The 15616-nt window shown below is 32.6% G+C and overlaps 1 protein-coding gene and 1 long non-coding RNA gene across 5 annotated transcripts; one reads left to right on the plus strand and one right to left on the minus strand.

Annotated features, from left to right (window-relative positions):
* Positions 1-3000: 3000 nt before the first annotated feature.
* On the minus strand, positions 3001-4993 carry LOC131616991 (uncharacterized). 3 transcript variants are annotated; one of them, XR_009288380.1, is made up of 4 exons: positions 4755-4993; positions 4445-4616; positions 4280-4343; positions 3009-3929 (listed from the first exon to the last, which is right to left on the minus strand). It is a non-coding gene; the product is annotated as an uncharacterized LOC131616991 (long non-coding RNA). The 3 variants fall into 3 exon arrangements; XR_009288379.1 differs by having other exon boundaries at positions 3001-4343; positions 4445-4604; positions 4755-4992; XR_009288378.1 differs by having other exon boundaries at positions 3003-4343; positions 4755-4990.
* A 330-nt stretch (positions 4994-5323) lies between these two features.
* Positions 5324-11413, plus strand: LOC131620350 (protein SAWADEE HOMEODOMAIN HOMOLOG 2-like). 2 transcript variants are annotated; one of them, XM_058891401.1, is made up of 10 exons: positions 5324-5496; positions 7984-8069; positions 8153-8198; positions 8271-8430; positions 9226-9301; positions 9409-9460; positions 9978-10121; positions 10240-10359; positions 10713-10739; positions 10887-11413. In XM_058891401.1, the coding sequence occupies exons 1-10, from the start codon at positions 5443-5445 to the stop codon at positions 11277-11279; spliced, it is 1158 nt and encodes a 385-aa protein (XP_058747384.1). In that variant the 5' UTR covers positions 5324-5442; the 3' UTR covers positions 11280-11413. The 2 variants fall into 2 exon arrangements, with proteins under 2 accessions (XP_058747384.1, XP_058747385.1); XM_058891402.1 differs by lacking the exon at positions 10713-10739 and having other exon boundaries at positions 5327-5496.
* The last annotated feature ends 4203 nt before the right edge of the window (positions 11414-15616 follow it).

Consider the following 15616-nt stretch of genomic DNA (forward strand, 5'->3'; position numbering starts at 1 on the left):
TTTTGAACTATTATAAAGCTTTTCACTTAGCGCGTAACTGATCTCGCTTAATGAAATGTCTTCAGAATTGCTAAAACTTATTTTTACTTGTTTCAGCTAAGTAAATAAAATTTACATAAAATAAAGTTTAAAGCTATAAATTTGGGTTGCCTCAAAATAAACACTTGTTTAACGTCATTAGCTCGACGTTTGTGTTACAATTTATTTTAAGTATACCTTCTTTTCTTCATCATATTCTATTTCATCAATTTGACATAGGTGGATAGTTGCTTCAAGGCCTCATAGAATGATATGCTGATATGCTGTCTTTTGAAAATATCTAAAAACTTTGCTTACTGGTCTTTTTTTATCTTTCCTGGTTGAATCACATGGATAAGGAGGATTTTGAGCAGGTGGATTCTTCAAATTACTTTTATCTTCCCTTGCATTTTGACTTTTTTGTTTTTGCATCTTCACTTATTTCTTCTCAAACTCTTTCTTTTTCTTATGCTTATTTCCCACTTTCTTCTTCTTTTCCCTCTTGTTTTTCTTTTGACTTCAACAACTCTTTCTGTTTCTTCATTACTGTCATTTCCACTCACTATGTCGCTCCTAGTTATAATGGATCTATAATGCTCATTCAAGTTGATTTTGAATGTTGACATTGAATACTCCACCTTTTGATCAACTAGTTGCTTTACTATCTAACGAACCTGGGTTTCAAGATTTTTAATTCATGCATCAGTGTTCTTTAGGTTTGCTATAGAAAAGTTCATAAATTGATTTATATTATCTTCCAATTTTGAAATTTTGTCTTACCGAGGAGGAGTCTGGTTGTAATTATGGTACAACTGGTGTCAATTGGATGGTCCTGCATCTTGTCTCTGTCTTTGATTTTAATTTGAGTTCTTGTTGTTTTGATATTGCCATTGTCTTTGTTGGTTTCTCGAAAAATTCACTTCTTCATTTGATGGAGGACAATAACCTGTGAGATGGTCTCCAGTGCAAAGCTCACAATAAAAAACCTTCTTGTGTTTAGGTACCTCTTTAATTTTTTGAGTTGTTCTGGAAACTTTGAGAGTTACTTTGTTAGTTTAAATGATTACATTTATGCACAAACATGAACAGTTTTACAAAAGTGTTTAAAATGATAAAAAAAACATTGTTATGATTATAATATCAGTCCTAGACAACGACATCTTTTTGTTGGTAGAAGAAAGTAAGTATTTTTGTGTCATCTTATCCACAATGATTGAAGCGGTATTTAAAGTTGTTCAACAATCTTTATGATTTTAAGAGAAGCGTGTTGAAAAGTTGTTTATTTATAGAACTAAAATAAAATGACGATAAATCAAAATAAGGTTAAGAAACGAGATGAGATTGTTGGGGTGAGAGTTTATTATCTTATTCTCATGTATTCTCGTGATCAGTTGTACATATTCTAGTCAACAGTTAATATTATCATCTATTGCTGCGTAAGTTGTTTATGTCTAAACAACGACGCAAAATAAATCGTATTGCTTAAATGAAAATCTCGCAGTCGGTTATCCAATAGAACAACAATATATGTGAATGCTAAATTTAAAATCCTCTCCGAAATTTTTGGCTATATTCAGATATGGTAAAACAAACGAAGCAAATTAAAATAAAAATGTTACTCTATTATTTCAGTATTTCATGACGAAATAAATCAATTTTGTGATTGTGTCCAAATCGAAAGATACAAAATATGATAAAGTGATTGAATGAGATGAAATATGTGTGATGAAATTATGCTAAATTCCATCAAATTTTTTAATTAACCCTAAACACAAAATTACATTCCATCAATTCTTTTTTAATTTAGTACTAGTAAGATACCCGTGCTTCCGCACGGGTAAATTTTTTTAACACGATATAAAATTATTTAAATACAGTGTAAGTGTAAATTTAAAATGACGTAATTATAAAATGAACAATGATCATATAAATTCAATTATATTAAATAATCTAATCATATAAAAAGAAAAAAAATTAACATTTGAAAAATAAGAATTTTAATTTTCAAATAAAATAATTATTAATTAAATTAAAATATGTATTGTGTTGATAATGACCGTGAAATATAATCTAATAGCCTAATGGATTGTAACGACAAAGTATTAAACAGAAAATTGAGCCAAATATCTATGATGTTTCAAATATTTATGCCATTAAAGTATATAAATTATTTGAAATGCAAAAAAATGGGAACTATATTATAATTGTAAATGAATTGACGATGTTAGTTGACACCTAGAAACTCAACATGTGTTCCTTTATAGAGTATTCAAACTGAATAAATTTTTCATCAATAATGGTTTAATCAGTTGTTTAAAATCAATTAAAATAAAACTTAGTTGGTTATTAAATTATAAACAACTTCAATGTTGTATATAGATTGTTATATGACTTCAACTAATTCAACAATATGGTGTGGGTTATATGACTTCAATCAACTCCATTTATATAGAGAATGTTTAACAGTACAGTACTGATTTACCAATTGAATAAGTATTTATATATTTTCAAACATTTTATAGTTAAAAGTCATATTCATATATTTTAAATTTTAGGATTTAAAAAATTTAAAAATTAGATTAAATTTAAAAATTGAATTTAACATCACGATTCCTCATTAGAAGCATTTCCGGTCAAAAACTGTTTTGAAGCAAAAACTGATCAAAGTATATAAATATAAGTGTTTTTTCTCAATAATGTTTAACAGTATCTTAATATTATTACTAATAACATCTTAGTTTTTTAAACACATAATCAGTTCTTTAACACACGATTAAATAAATTGCAAATAAGGTATACATACACTTTCAGGATTGGTTGCATATATCAAAAGTTTCTTGATCTTGCCTATTATAAATTAGTGAAGATTTATTGCATAATATTTAAATTACTATAAAATTGGTAAGCTTTCGAAATAATTCTTGTAGCATATGTGTAGTTAACTCTCATGACAAGGCATGCTAAACATCACACTACAATTTTTTAAGAAGCAAAAAAAAATTATAGTAAATAAAGTGAAATAAGGCATGAGACATGCCAAGAGTAACATGATATAAAAGAAAATGAAAACCTGCTAAACCTGAAACAAATTTACACCAGAACCAACAGGTTTCACCATATTATAATTCTGCAACATTTAAACAACAGCTTGCAGAGACCGCCACTCCTACTCGACAAAGTTACACCTTTTTTTTTTGCGAAAGCATCTCGCCGTGCCATTGTGATTCACAATAAAGATCTCTTACTCAGACTGTTGTGCATAAGATTCACACCCAGTACCAAACATCCAATACTGAGAATTAGCTATTTAATTTAGAGTTTGGCTTCAACACCTACCCTTGCTCCAATCCAACCTAAATCTCAGTGTTCTCACATCTTAGCAAAAAATTTAGCTTCCCCGCTACCTAAGCCGAAGAAAACCTACTCCGCTTCAAATACGAACCTGTGTTGAACTCAAGTGCAAGAATACTGCATTATCAAAGCAAGACAGGTCTGCAGCATAAGTTCAAAGACCTCTTGATGTCAGCTTTCTAGTAGTTGTGTCATATGTATCCTAAACATGTATAATGTGATAGCAGAGCTGCATCATCATCTCACTGAATCCTTTCACCTTGATCTCTATCGATTAATTACACCACAAAATTTTTCCCTGAAACTAATTTCAAGAACAACATGATGAGTGTGCGATTTTGATAAATGTTGTTAAAATGAAAGGTATGAAATATATGAATAAAAATTCTTGCATTGGATCTCATTTTGATAAATGTTGTGTTTGGTTATTAACATAAAGTGCAAGAGAGGGTGATTTTACTCCTGTATGAACTCATTTAGAAGTAAACCGTATTTGGCTTAGTAGTTCTATAGTTGTAGAAATCATATAGATTTGGAGTAGTAAGCGGCGGGTGCGAAAGCTACAAAGGTAAAAAGGAAAAAGTCAGTCTGTATCACAATATTATAGGACCAAAGAATATCAAAATATTTAAAACTTGAAAACTCTATTAGAAAAATGGCTATGTCTTCTCCATATGCAACAACTTCCATTACAATAGTAAGTGTGTGGCCTTCAATGTCAATAAAAGTGACAGGGTTTCTGAATAACAGCATCAAGATTACAACTAAGTAGATTCTTTGCATTCTCCCTTGAAATGTCTAAACAAAAAATAATATTTATTTCCAGATTAATATACATGCTAAGTTACACTGCTAGGCAATAAGATTTTTCTAAATTTTGTAGCAATGAGAGTCACTATAAAGCATCTACCCGTGATTTCTTGTAGAAGATCAATCTTCGCCTTTCATCTAGTGTATTCAACTACCAAGTTTTCCTGCACAAAGTACACTTAGCTACTTAGATCTTTAATATAATTCACAATTGATAACACATCGACAAAACGATTCAACAAAAAATATCTGGCTCACATAAAACCTTAACTTCCCTCCCAAATACATTTGAAGATGTTTCAAATCTTCTATGTAATTAGAGTAGTCATCTTTTTCAACATTGTAAAGAAGACCAAGAAACTTTTAGATCCAACTTTTGTAAGAGCTTTCCTCCATATTCCAGCCATTCTTCTACTTCTGGCTTCCTAAATTAAACCCTAAAATTAGAAAATGAGATCAAAATCTAGAAAGAACTAAAAATTGAAATTGAAACCATGGTGATTCTACTCGTTTCCTTCTTCTTCTTTTACCTTGCTCACATCAAAAAACAAATAAAAAACAGAAAGTAATTATACCTTTACGGAATCAGCTGGAATAGTGTGACGGCGGCGGAGTGTGCGGCGGTGGGGAGGGGAAATTCCACGCAATCTGGGTGGGCGACGGTGGGGAGGGGAGATTCCACACGATCTGGGTGGGCGACGACGACGACGGGGATGGGAGTCTGTGGGTTTTTATGTTCAAACATTTTTAGGGTTTGGGAGAAAGAAGAGAGAAGAGGTAAGGAGAGAAAGAGAGAGAGACAGCAGAAAATATGGAAATGCGATTTAAAATGAGAGAGACAAAGAAAGTGTAGAAACGTGTAGGTTCATAGGGTCATTGGGAATAGAGAAATGTTTTAATTGCCAAGTGTCAAATAGTTATTGGTAAGTAGAAAAGTTGTAGTGTTAATTTGTTAGTTACTAAAATATCCTTTTTGTAGTGTAAAATTTTTTTGAGGAAAGGGTAATATTGATAGTTTGGTCAATTGATTAGTAATAGGTAGATAGTAGATTTAACGGATAAAAATATTTGATCTAAGATATGAAAAGTAATTTTCAATTTTTATTTATAATTACTGTGTTGTGTTGGTACATATCGAGCATGACAACAGCACACCCAGGGTTTGATTGATTTCAACTTCAATCCAAACAATTTCTTGCATAAGCTTTCCCTTTTATTATCTTCCAATCCCAACAACAACCACCACATCTCTGGTTTTTCTCGATGGGTCGCCCTCCCAGTAACGGAGGCCCCGCCTTCCGCTTCACCCAGCCGGAGGTATTCATCTATTCATCTTTTCCTCTTTCTTTCTTTCTTTCTTGCGTTATCATTTCGTTTTTCTATACTCAATGTTTTCTGTAATGCTACTTGATGCTGAAAATATATACATCAAGTTACACCTCTTAGGATCCAAATTAAGACTCACTTTACTTAAGATTAACATATAATTCATCATCTGATAAAATCAATTATAGCTTCTTTTTATGTCAAGTAGAACCTGATTTGTGTTTCTTTACGTTTTGGAAAATGATTGATACTCTGAAGGTCAAGTATTATCTATGTAGCACTTACTTACACCTTTGAAAAACGTGTCCGTGTCCGCGTCCGTGTTCGGGGTGTCAGTGCCTCATAGAGTATTATGAAAGTGGTATCATTTTCTCATAATCTCCATTGATTGTATATTCTTGTTTTGTCCATTGATATGTCTTTAGCTTGGAAATGGATTACATGCATTTCCTCTGTTGTGGATCTGGATTGTCTATCAGACTGCTTCCCGCTCCTACATTTAGATTCTTTTAGTTGGATCTTAATTGGACGGTTGAGTTCATGTACCTGCGTGGTTATATTTACTGCAGGGAATCATTTTGTGAACTTTCCGCTATTGTATATCTTTTCTATTTTCTTTCTCGAAAACACAAGAGAAGCCTTAGTTATGCATGCTGGAAACTTCGCCAATCTTGAATATGCAATAGTAGATAGATACTTAACTTAGTCAAGAAAGACAGATGGAAATGGAATGGTTGGTGGTTGCCTTATGTTTCAAGGGATTTTGCATTTTTTTTCATTTTTTTATAGAATAGTTTCCTATCCCCAAATCCAATTGGGTTGTGTTAAAGTTATAGAGTTTTAAATAATAGGAGAAGAGAAATAATAAGGACTTGAGGAAAAGCTTCGCATTGTAGTATGCTCTGTACTGTTTTTCAAACCTGCTATCTGCTTCCAGTTACAACCTAGGTGTACATCTGTTTCAAACTTCTGTAATTCATCTGTTTAATATTTGGATACTGAAAATGATGTACCAACAGTTTTCACTACCTTAAGCATCTAATAGTATTTCCTAATTTTTCTGCACTGCTGGTTTCCCCAAGTTCTTCCTATTTCCCTTGTTTCCATCCTAATCTCTTCGTCAACTGCCTTGCTTTTATTTCAGGTTCTTTTTCTCTTTTTCTGCCTTACAATCTTCTTTTAAGCCCACCTCTACTCCTTACTCCTTTAAAACCAACTTGAACAGAGAAAACCCTATTATACCATACCAGGAAAAAGGCTATGCACTATGACAATGAAGCACTATTTGCTAATCTAACCTGAACCTTGATTCCTTTACACGAGAATAAGACATATATTGCCTGAAAATGGTTTTTTTTTTTTTTTTTTCCGTGTAAAAGAAAACCCATATGGTTCATCTGAAAAATGGAAGTGCTGAAGTAGAGTACTGTAGCCTAGCCTTAATTACTGTTGAACTCATGAATATAACCCCTGTTGAAAGAATTACATTTCTTATAGTACAGTTTCACTCTTGAACAAAGCATTTGGAGCTTGGTCTCTACTTTGTCAGGGAAAAAGTGATGAAAAAGACCCTTGTTGTTACTCATATGACCAGCTTGCTGGTACTCTAACAAAGCCACATTCTCAATTACGCCTCTGTTCTGTCAGAGACAAACTACAGGTGCTAAAACGAACCTGATTTTGTAGAGTGGAATGATAGAGTGTGTGCGATAATGTACAAGTGTTGAGTATAGGATAGCTGCAAGTTTGGGAAGCTTTCAAGTAGCTAGGCAGTTGTAGATTCAGTTAGTAGCTTGGTTCTATAAATACTTCTCTTGTATTCAGATAGGTCATATTGAATAATATTCAGATTCATTACACGTTTAGTTTCTCTCTCTACTTTTAGTTTATCTGAAACTTTAGTAGCTTGGTGTCTTGATTTTCCTGGTCGTTTCTTGCTCTGTCTCCTCTGTCAAACCTTCATCATCTTTAATCAACTAAGCCCACAAGTGATACCAGCCTTTGTTACCTCCGTTCACCACCTCAATGTGTCTTTTTGGGTTGCTTGGGGCCTTGGGTTGTTTTGCTCCTCTATTTTAGTACCTCTTAAGTTAGCATATCTTGATTTATCTTATAGTTTAGTTTCTTTTGTTATAGTATCTCTTAAGTTTAGTTTAATATTACTTAATCATTATCATGCTTTGTTTCCTAATTTCATTAGAATTAGAAGTCTTGTGTGTAAGAGCATGACTTTGTAACCTTAAGGGATATGGTTCAACTCCCACATTGGACCCTTGTAAAATGACAATTAGTGTTACTGTTATTAATAATATGTTGGGGTTAGTGCTTGGTGTTTTGTATCAAGTTACTATCACTTATATTCCACCATTATCATATTCAAGTATTTATTAATTTGTCTTCACTTTTTTATCTAATATCACATAATCTCAACAATTCCAATGACAGACTTTTTCCAAAAACTATTTTTTATCTGTATAGGTAACAGAAATGGAAGCTATTCTTTCAGAACACAACAATGCAATGCCAGCACGAGATGTTCTTCAGGCTCTTGCAGACAAGTTCAGGTGTGTCACAGTACAGAGTACATGTAGAATTTAATATGCTCGTGAAAAGTGAAATTAAACTTTGCTTCTGTTTTCTGTTTTAGCGAATCACCTGACCGTAAAGGCAAAATTACCGTACAGAATAAACAGGTAAGTTTGCTATATTTTATTACTGATGAAGAGTCTTTTGCCCTCCATTCTTAGTTTTCTATTTCATTATAGGTATGGAATTGGTTTCAAAATAAGCGATATGCGATAAGGGCTAAAACTAGTAAGACTCCTGCAAAGTTAAATATCACACCCATGCCTCGGGTTGATTTGGCCCCAGGAAGGATTATGGCTCAACCAACAGCTTCTCCGATTCCCGCTCCTTCAGCTTCAGGTAGAATGCTGCTTTTAGGTGCTTAAAGTAATTTGTTTTATATTCACACTTATCTGTTAGTGTGGTAGTTTCTTTTGAAAATTTAATCATGCTTTCTACTCAGCTCTTATACCATATCACTGTGTTGCTTCTTGGATTACATAGAGTTTATTATACTGGTTTTGCCAATCTGTTTAGCTTAACATACATAGCCTATAGGTTTAGACTAGGTGTATATGCGCTTAGTTAAATTTTGTTTATAGTTTAGACTTTAGACATGCGGTGCAATATGAGTAAGGTCAAAAGTAATTTTGTTGTCATAACAAACTTTGTCTCCACAACTCTATGTTCTACGTTTGTTTTCCATTATTATTAACTTCTATGCTTATTACAATAATAATGAAAAAGGGGTTACAGATACTGCATCATACTAAAGCTAGTGTGTTAGCAGAATATAGATTCTAAGTGTGTCGCTACTTGTCTAGAGTATTTCATAGGCTGTGGCTGATCTCGCCCCCAAATTGCATACTTGTGAACACAGTATTTTACTGTCATTTTTTAGTGTACATGATACGATATTTCTTATGAAAATTCTAATATAGGAAGTAAAACCTGAATGACTCACTTTTGGGCTTTATCCTTTATTTTGTTGGTTGGTACAGTACTGCTGTATATTTTCAACTGTAGATGAAAAAAAATCATTATCAGAAAAAACATCACTCATTTCATTGTAGACTAATACTGTATTTATGTTCTTATTCTCTAATTTTTCATTTAATCACTTGCTACATTGCTGTCATTTTATTGTCTACTCAGTTCAAGGAACAGCAAAATTAGCTCCTGAAAATTCAGTTATGGAATTTGAAGCTAAATCTGGAAGGGATGGAGCATGGTCAATATTCCCTCTTTAATCATGTTTAGGTTACTCTTTTGTATATTTGTCAACTTCTTAATTAATTTTCATTAGTGTAATTGACTTGTGGTCTTGTTTTTTGTTAGGTATGATGTGGCTAACTTTCTATCATACAGACATTTGGAGAGCAGTGATCCGGTAATTTTGACATGAGATTATCTCCATTCTTAAGTTCCGAGATAGAATTAATGAGGTTTTTTATATAGTTCAGTTTTTATTCTTTTGATAGTATTTCCTTGTTATTTCAATCAAGCCAGTCAAAATTGAGATCCTATCTAACATTGGGAAGGGGTTCCAAGATCATAAATAAATGACATAATTTTTTCTTAATGTTTAATGGAACTGTTTTCTGTTACAGTACCATTAAATGATTGTACTGTTAGTGTTGATGTTTTGCTTCCTTATTTGTTTAAAAGAATTATTATGGAATGGTCATGGACAAATGTACTTGTAAATAAATTAAATAGATCTGGTTCTCACTTATCAGTTTCTGACCATTCATTCATGGTGTTGTAGTTGTCTTATGTTTTGCCTTCAACTCTTATGGGAAACCTAAACAGAGTTTGTTGACTGTTGTGCAGCGCCCAATCTTATTTTATCCAGGCTTATGGGTTTGTTGACCATGTAAATGGTAATATATATCTCCATGTTTCAGGAAGTGCTAGTGCGCTTTTCCGGTTTTGGATCTGATGAAGATGAGTGGATTAATGTACGAAAGAATGTCAGGCCACGCTCTCTGCCATGTGAGTCTTCAGAATGTGTCGCAGTGCTCGCTGGAGATCTCATACTTTGTTTTCAGGTTGGGATGTGTCATAATAAGTTAATTTGGTCATGGAAATTTTCATCTAACAAATTTTGTGTTTAGCAAAAATTGTTGTTTCTTACCATTTATTGAATTTTGATTTTTGACACTAAAGGAAGGTAAAGAACAAGCCCTTTACTTTGATGCACATGTCCTTGATGCTCAAAGACGGAGGCACGACGTAAGAGGTTGTCGTTGTAGATTTTTGGTTCGCTATGATCATGATCAGTCTGAGGTATAAATTTCAATAAAATTGTCATCTGGGATTTATATCTTTTATGTTTGATTATAAGATTTTAGTCCCTCTAGTTTCCATTCATTTCAGTTTTGATCCCCGCAGTTATAATTTTTTGATATCAGTCCCTATATTTTTTCACTCATATGGGTTTTGTTCCCTAATTTTAGGCTTCAGTCCTTATATTTTTAATTCATTGAGTTTTGGTCCCTAGTTTCTACTTATCATGACATTGATCCCTACTTTTCATAAAGGATTTCCTATTTGGATTCTCTTTCGGAAATCATGATTCCATATTAGATTTCAAATTTCCATTGAATTTTTCAAACAAATGATCATCATCCCTTACGCAGGAAATGCAGAATGATGACTGCAAAACAGTAAGCTAAATGATCTATGACTGGGCTTGTTTAGTCTATTTCTTCATAATGATGCAATTCAAAAGAGGCAGTATCTCATTCATTACAAGATTTTATCAACTCTACTTCTAGTGTTTCATTAATTCACATATTATGTGGTTTTTCCAGGAAATCGTGACGCTTAGGAAGGTTTGTCGGAGGCCTGAAACGGATTACAGATTACATCAACTTCATGCCGTGAATGATGCACCACCTGTGGATCATCAGAAGATTAGCTTGGATCATCCAGCAAATGTTCATAGCATGAGGGTTACTAATTCTTCTGAAATGGTGCAAAAGCAGCAACAGATTGCAAATATTCATATAGTAACACCAGTTTTGCAAACAAACGTTTCCATTCCACCACAAAGTATGAATGTGGATCCAGTGAAAATTGAAACAAAACCTGATATTCAAGCTGGAAATCCTATCACTCTAGGCACCGCCACATTCAACCCCAGCGTCATTACTACTAGCAGTGTTCCGGAAGTTTCGACTCAGAACCTGCCCGAAGAGAAGTAACTTGAATATGTTTCTGTAAAGCCTCACTAGTTGGATGGTAATCTTTTGCACAAAATGTTGTACATGAGTTTTTACGCATGTTTTATTCGAATTATGGGAAATGAAAAGGGTAATGTGCTAGAATTGCACTTTCATCTTTTATGATAAAACTTACATTAATAGTATATTTTAATAGAAACGCATGCAAAACTTACACTAATAGTATATTTTAATAGAAACGCATGCAAAACTTACACTAATAGTATATTTTAATAGAAACGCATGCAAAACGAATTTGAACATCATTTTCAGATTTTTTTTTTTAAACATGACAATTAATTTTGAATATTTTATTATAATTTTTTGTGAACATGTAATTCAGCTTTAGATGATTTTTTTTATTTGTTTTTTATTTTCTTGAGTAGTTTACCAAAAATATTTTATTTTTTAAAGTGATACTCTTTTAAGGAAGATAAACACTGATTTTAATAAAAGAAAATAAAGAGAAGCATAATTTAAATGTCTTTTATGAAAGAAAGTTGTACTCCAGCAGTATCACAATAATCAATCTATTTGAATATTTTATACAAATATAAATGAAAGTGAAATAAGAATTTATTAACTTTTCTCTTATTTAAAAAAATTCTTTCTCTTTCTCTTATAATGAGAAATAATTGATCTGTGAGAAAGGGAAATATAAAATATTTATATTTGATTTATAAAGGAAATATAAAATATTTCTCTTATAAATGAGTCACACTGCTTACCTTCCTCTTTCATATTTCTAAGTTTAGTTATTTCTATTTTTTTTTATTCCTTAAGGTATGTTAGAGATTCCTTAAGATTTGGAGTACGCTCTCTTAGTCCGACATTCTTTTTCTCTAATTGATTGTTGAATCTATAAAGTTGAGCGTAAGATAGTTTGGTACTTGGAGTAGTATTATCCTCGTATGATGTCTTTAAGCAAATTTTATCTTCCTTGTTGGAAGAAGATTCTTTAATATTTCTCGCCGAGGTCGATGTTTACCCTCCTCTTCTTCGTTCGACTATTAAAGAAACTTCTTTATCTTCTTTGTCATTTCTTCAACAAGAGGATCCTTAATTTGATATTGAATCTTTCGAAGATCGTTCAACTATTGAGTATGTTCTTTCGAAGGATTGTACAAAATTTGTATAATAGGAGTAAGATGAGGATGGTGATTCTTTAGTTTGGATTCCTTCATCTTTGATATTGAGTAGTTAAACTAGTTTGTTCATCTTCTCTATAATTTTCTTCCTTCTTGATTTTCCTGAAATTTATATAGACTCCCATATATTGATTTAAGAGTTGGATTAAATTTTCAATTCTCAATTCTTAGATATTTGTTAGTAATAGAGTTTCCAACAAAAGTTTTGATATTTCTAAATCAAGAAAAACATTCGTGATGGATATCTACATCTTTTTCGCCTCGTGTGTTCATCTTATCTTGTTTGATAGTTAGAGAAACTCCGTATATCATTTTAAGAGTATCCCACATTTCCTTGGCAGTATTGCAGTGATGAATATAGTAAAATTTTGTATCATCCAAAGACATTGTTATAAATCTTTTGGTTTTGAAATTTATTTAAAATTTTATTTTTTCCTCATTGGTCCAAAGGAAATCAGGTTTATCTACTACTTAGTCATTTACTTGATGAGTAGGGATAAACTGACCAGTGGCAATTGTTTCCAACAATTCACGATTTAAACTTTGAAGAAATGTTTGAAATCTCGCTTCCAAATATTAAAACTACTATTTTTTAAAAGTGATGGTGTATTTAAAAAAGATCTTGTGTCAAAAGTCATCTTCCTCCTGAGACGGTTAGTCCTTAAACAAAAGGTAGTCTTTGATGCCACTTGTTGGACTTAAGACTTCACACACAAGAGGAGTAAATTATATGGTTAAGAAAAATGTAGTTTTGAAAAATTTTGTGAAATAAAATCAGAGTTTAACAATATTTTTGAAAAACTTAGAGGGGAAAAATAAAAGGAAAAAAATAAATTGCAGAAATTGAAAAGAGTTAAAGGAAGAAGAAGAACACCAAAATTTATACAGGTTTAGTAAAAAATGACTTAGCTCTATCCCTAAGAATTGATATTGTGAGTTTCCAATAAACGTTGAGAAATTTTAGTAGGAAAGACTCCCGAACCCTCTTATACAAGGATATGATGGTTGATCTTCAACCAAATAATACAAGAACATAGATATGGGCGTTTGTGTCTTTTCTTCACAATAAATTAGGAGTGAAGTGGACAATCTTCCTTTCCAATGGTGTATTAAAGCAGTTAGTCTTATTTCCACAAACAAGAACCTTGGAGATGTCAGTCTTCAAGTTTCTTAAACCTTGAGCTAAAATCTTTGGTTTTACACAAGATAATCAATAACCTGTGATATTTTAACACTAGGAAGATCTCGAAAGTGTGAAGCTTTTAATATCGGGTTGAACTTCAAACTATCTTGGTCTTAATACCAGACAGACCAAGAACCTAGGAGATTTTATCACGGGATGATCTCCAACCTAAACTAGAACTGAACCACACAATCACAAACCAAAACTTTTAACGGGTTTAACTTCTAAACCAAATAAATCCCTAAATAGATAGTATTCAATCACGGTGTATACACAAAATTTCCTGTATGAATTTATAATTCTACCCTTTCCAGAATAACGAATATGAAGGATAGAAAAACACTTAGAAAGGGAGGGTTTGAATAAGTGTGACTTTAAAAACTCTTAAGATAAAAACAAATAACACAGTTATTTTTATCCTGGTTCGTTGTTAACGAAACTACTCCAGTCCACCCCCTTAGAGTGATTTACCCCAACTGAGGATTTAATCCACTAATCAATCTTGATTACAATGGTTGTCCACTTAGAAACACTCTAAGTCTTCTAGAGTATACTGATCACACCTTGATCACTCTAGGAAATCAACACTTAGAAACTTCTAAGTCTTATAGAGTCTACTGATCTCACTGATCACTCTAGGAACCTTTTACAAATCAATGTAAAATAAATGTTTACAAGAGTATTCAAATGCTTCTTATAAAGCTATAATCACAACTGTGATATTTCTCTTAAGTTATAAGCTTAAATCTCACTAAGATATTACAAGTTAAGTGAGGTTGAATATGAAGTTTGAGAGCTTTTGAATTTGACAGCGTTTCTGTATTTTTGTGCAAGAGTTGTGTATTCAGCTTCTCATCAGAACTTCTATTTATAGGCGTTTTGAGAAGATGACCGTTGGGAGCATTTAATGCGTTGCGTGTTCCGTACAGCTCTGCATTTAATGATTCACTCTTTTGTCAACTACCTCGAGCCTTGCTTTTACTGGTTCTACTGACTTTTCCTTTTGTAGCTTCTAACGTTTCTTTTGTCAGTCAGCATAGCCTGCCATCTTGTACTTGCTTATGATCTGATGTTTGTAGATACAACGTTTGAATAATCAGAGTCAAACAGCTTGGTGCAGAGCATCTTATTGTCTTCTGACCTTGAAGTGCTTTAGCGTGATACCATAAGAACTTCAGTGCTTCTGCTTCTGATCTCATGTTCTTCTGATGCTTCATAGACCATGTTCTGATTCTGCTTGACCATCTTCTGATGTCTTGCGAGAGCATGTTCTGATGTTGCAATCTTGAACCTTCTGAGTCAGTGCTTCTGGCGCTGAATTGTACGTACTCCTTATATAATTCCTGAATTGAAAAATGTAAAGGATTAGAGTACCACATTATCTTATACAAAATTCATATACATTGTTATCATCAAAACAAGAATATTGATCAGAACAAATCTTGTTCTAACAATCTCCCCCTTTTTGATGATGACAAAAACATATATAATTGATATGAATTTGCAATCAGAATATCAGATGACCAAAGACAATTTCACAGTTATAGCATAAGCATATAATCAACATGTGTGAATATGTCTCCCCCTGAGATTAACAATCTCCCCTGAAATAAATACTAGAAGAATTTATGCATAAAAGACTTCCCTGAGTATTTTCCATTTCGGTAGAGACGTTCACTTTGCCTAGAACTTCAGAACATTCAGAGCTTCTGCTTCTTGCTTCCATAGGACAGCTTCAGAGCTTTGAATTTCTTCTTGATTCATAGCATGCTGTAATACGGTGAAATGAATTTTTTATCGAAATGTCGCGGTTAAGCAAGAGTCGCCACCGACTTTTATTTTATCCAAATATTCAGAAAGGCTAAAAGAACAGGAAAAACCTTTTAAATAAAAAACTGAGTTCGGGGGGGTAATTATGCAAAGGGAAGGTGTAAGGCACCCTTTGCATCCATGGTTATCCATGGGCTCTTAATTGCTTTGCTCGTTTG

This window comes from Vicia villosa, linkage group LG7, assembly GCF_029867415.1.
Source record: "Vicia villosa cultivar HV-30 ecotype Madison, WI linkage group LG7, Vvil1.0, whole genome shotgun sequence".
Lineage (NCBI taxonomy): Eukaryota > Viridiplantae > Streptophyta > Magnoliopsida > Fabales > Fabaceae > Vicia > Vicia villosa.

Excerpts from the sequence above, each read along its gene's own strand:
- LOC131620350 (XM_058891401.1), top strand. The coding sequence starts at position 5,443 with ATGGGTCGCCCTCCCAGTAACGGAGGCCCCGCCTTCCGCTTCACCCAG. Across the intron at positions 5,497-7,983 it reads TCCGCTTCACCCAGCCGGAG|GTAACAGAAATGGAAGCTAT; the intron begins GTATTCATCTAT and ends TTATCTGTATAG. Across the intron at positions 9,461-9,977 it reads ATTTGGAGAGCAGTGATCCG|GAAGTGCTAGTGCGCTTTTC; the intron begins GTAATTTTGACA and ends TCCATGTTTCAG.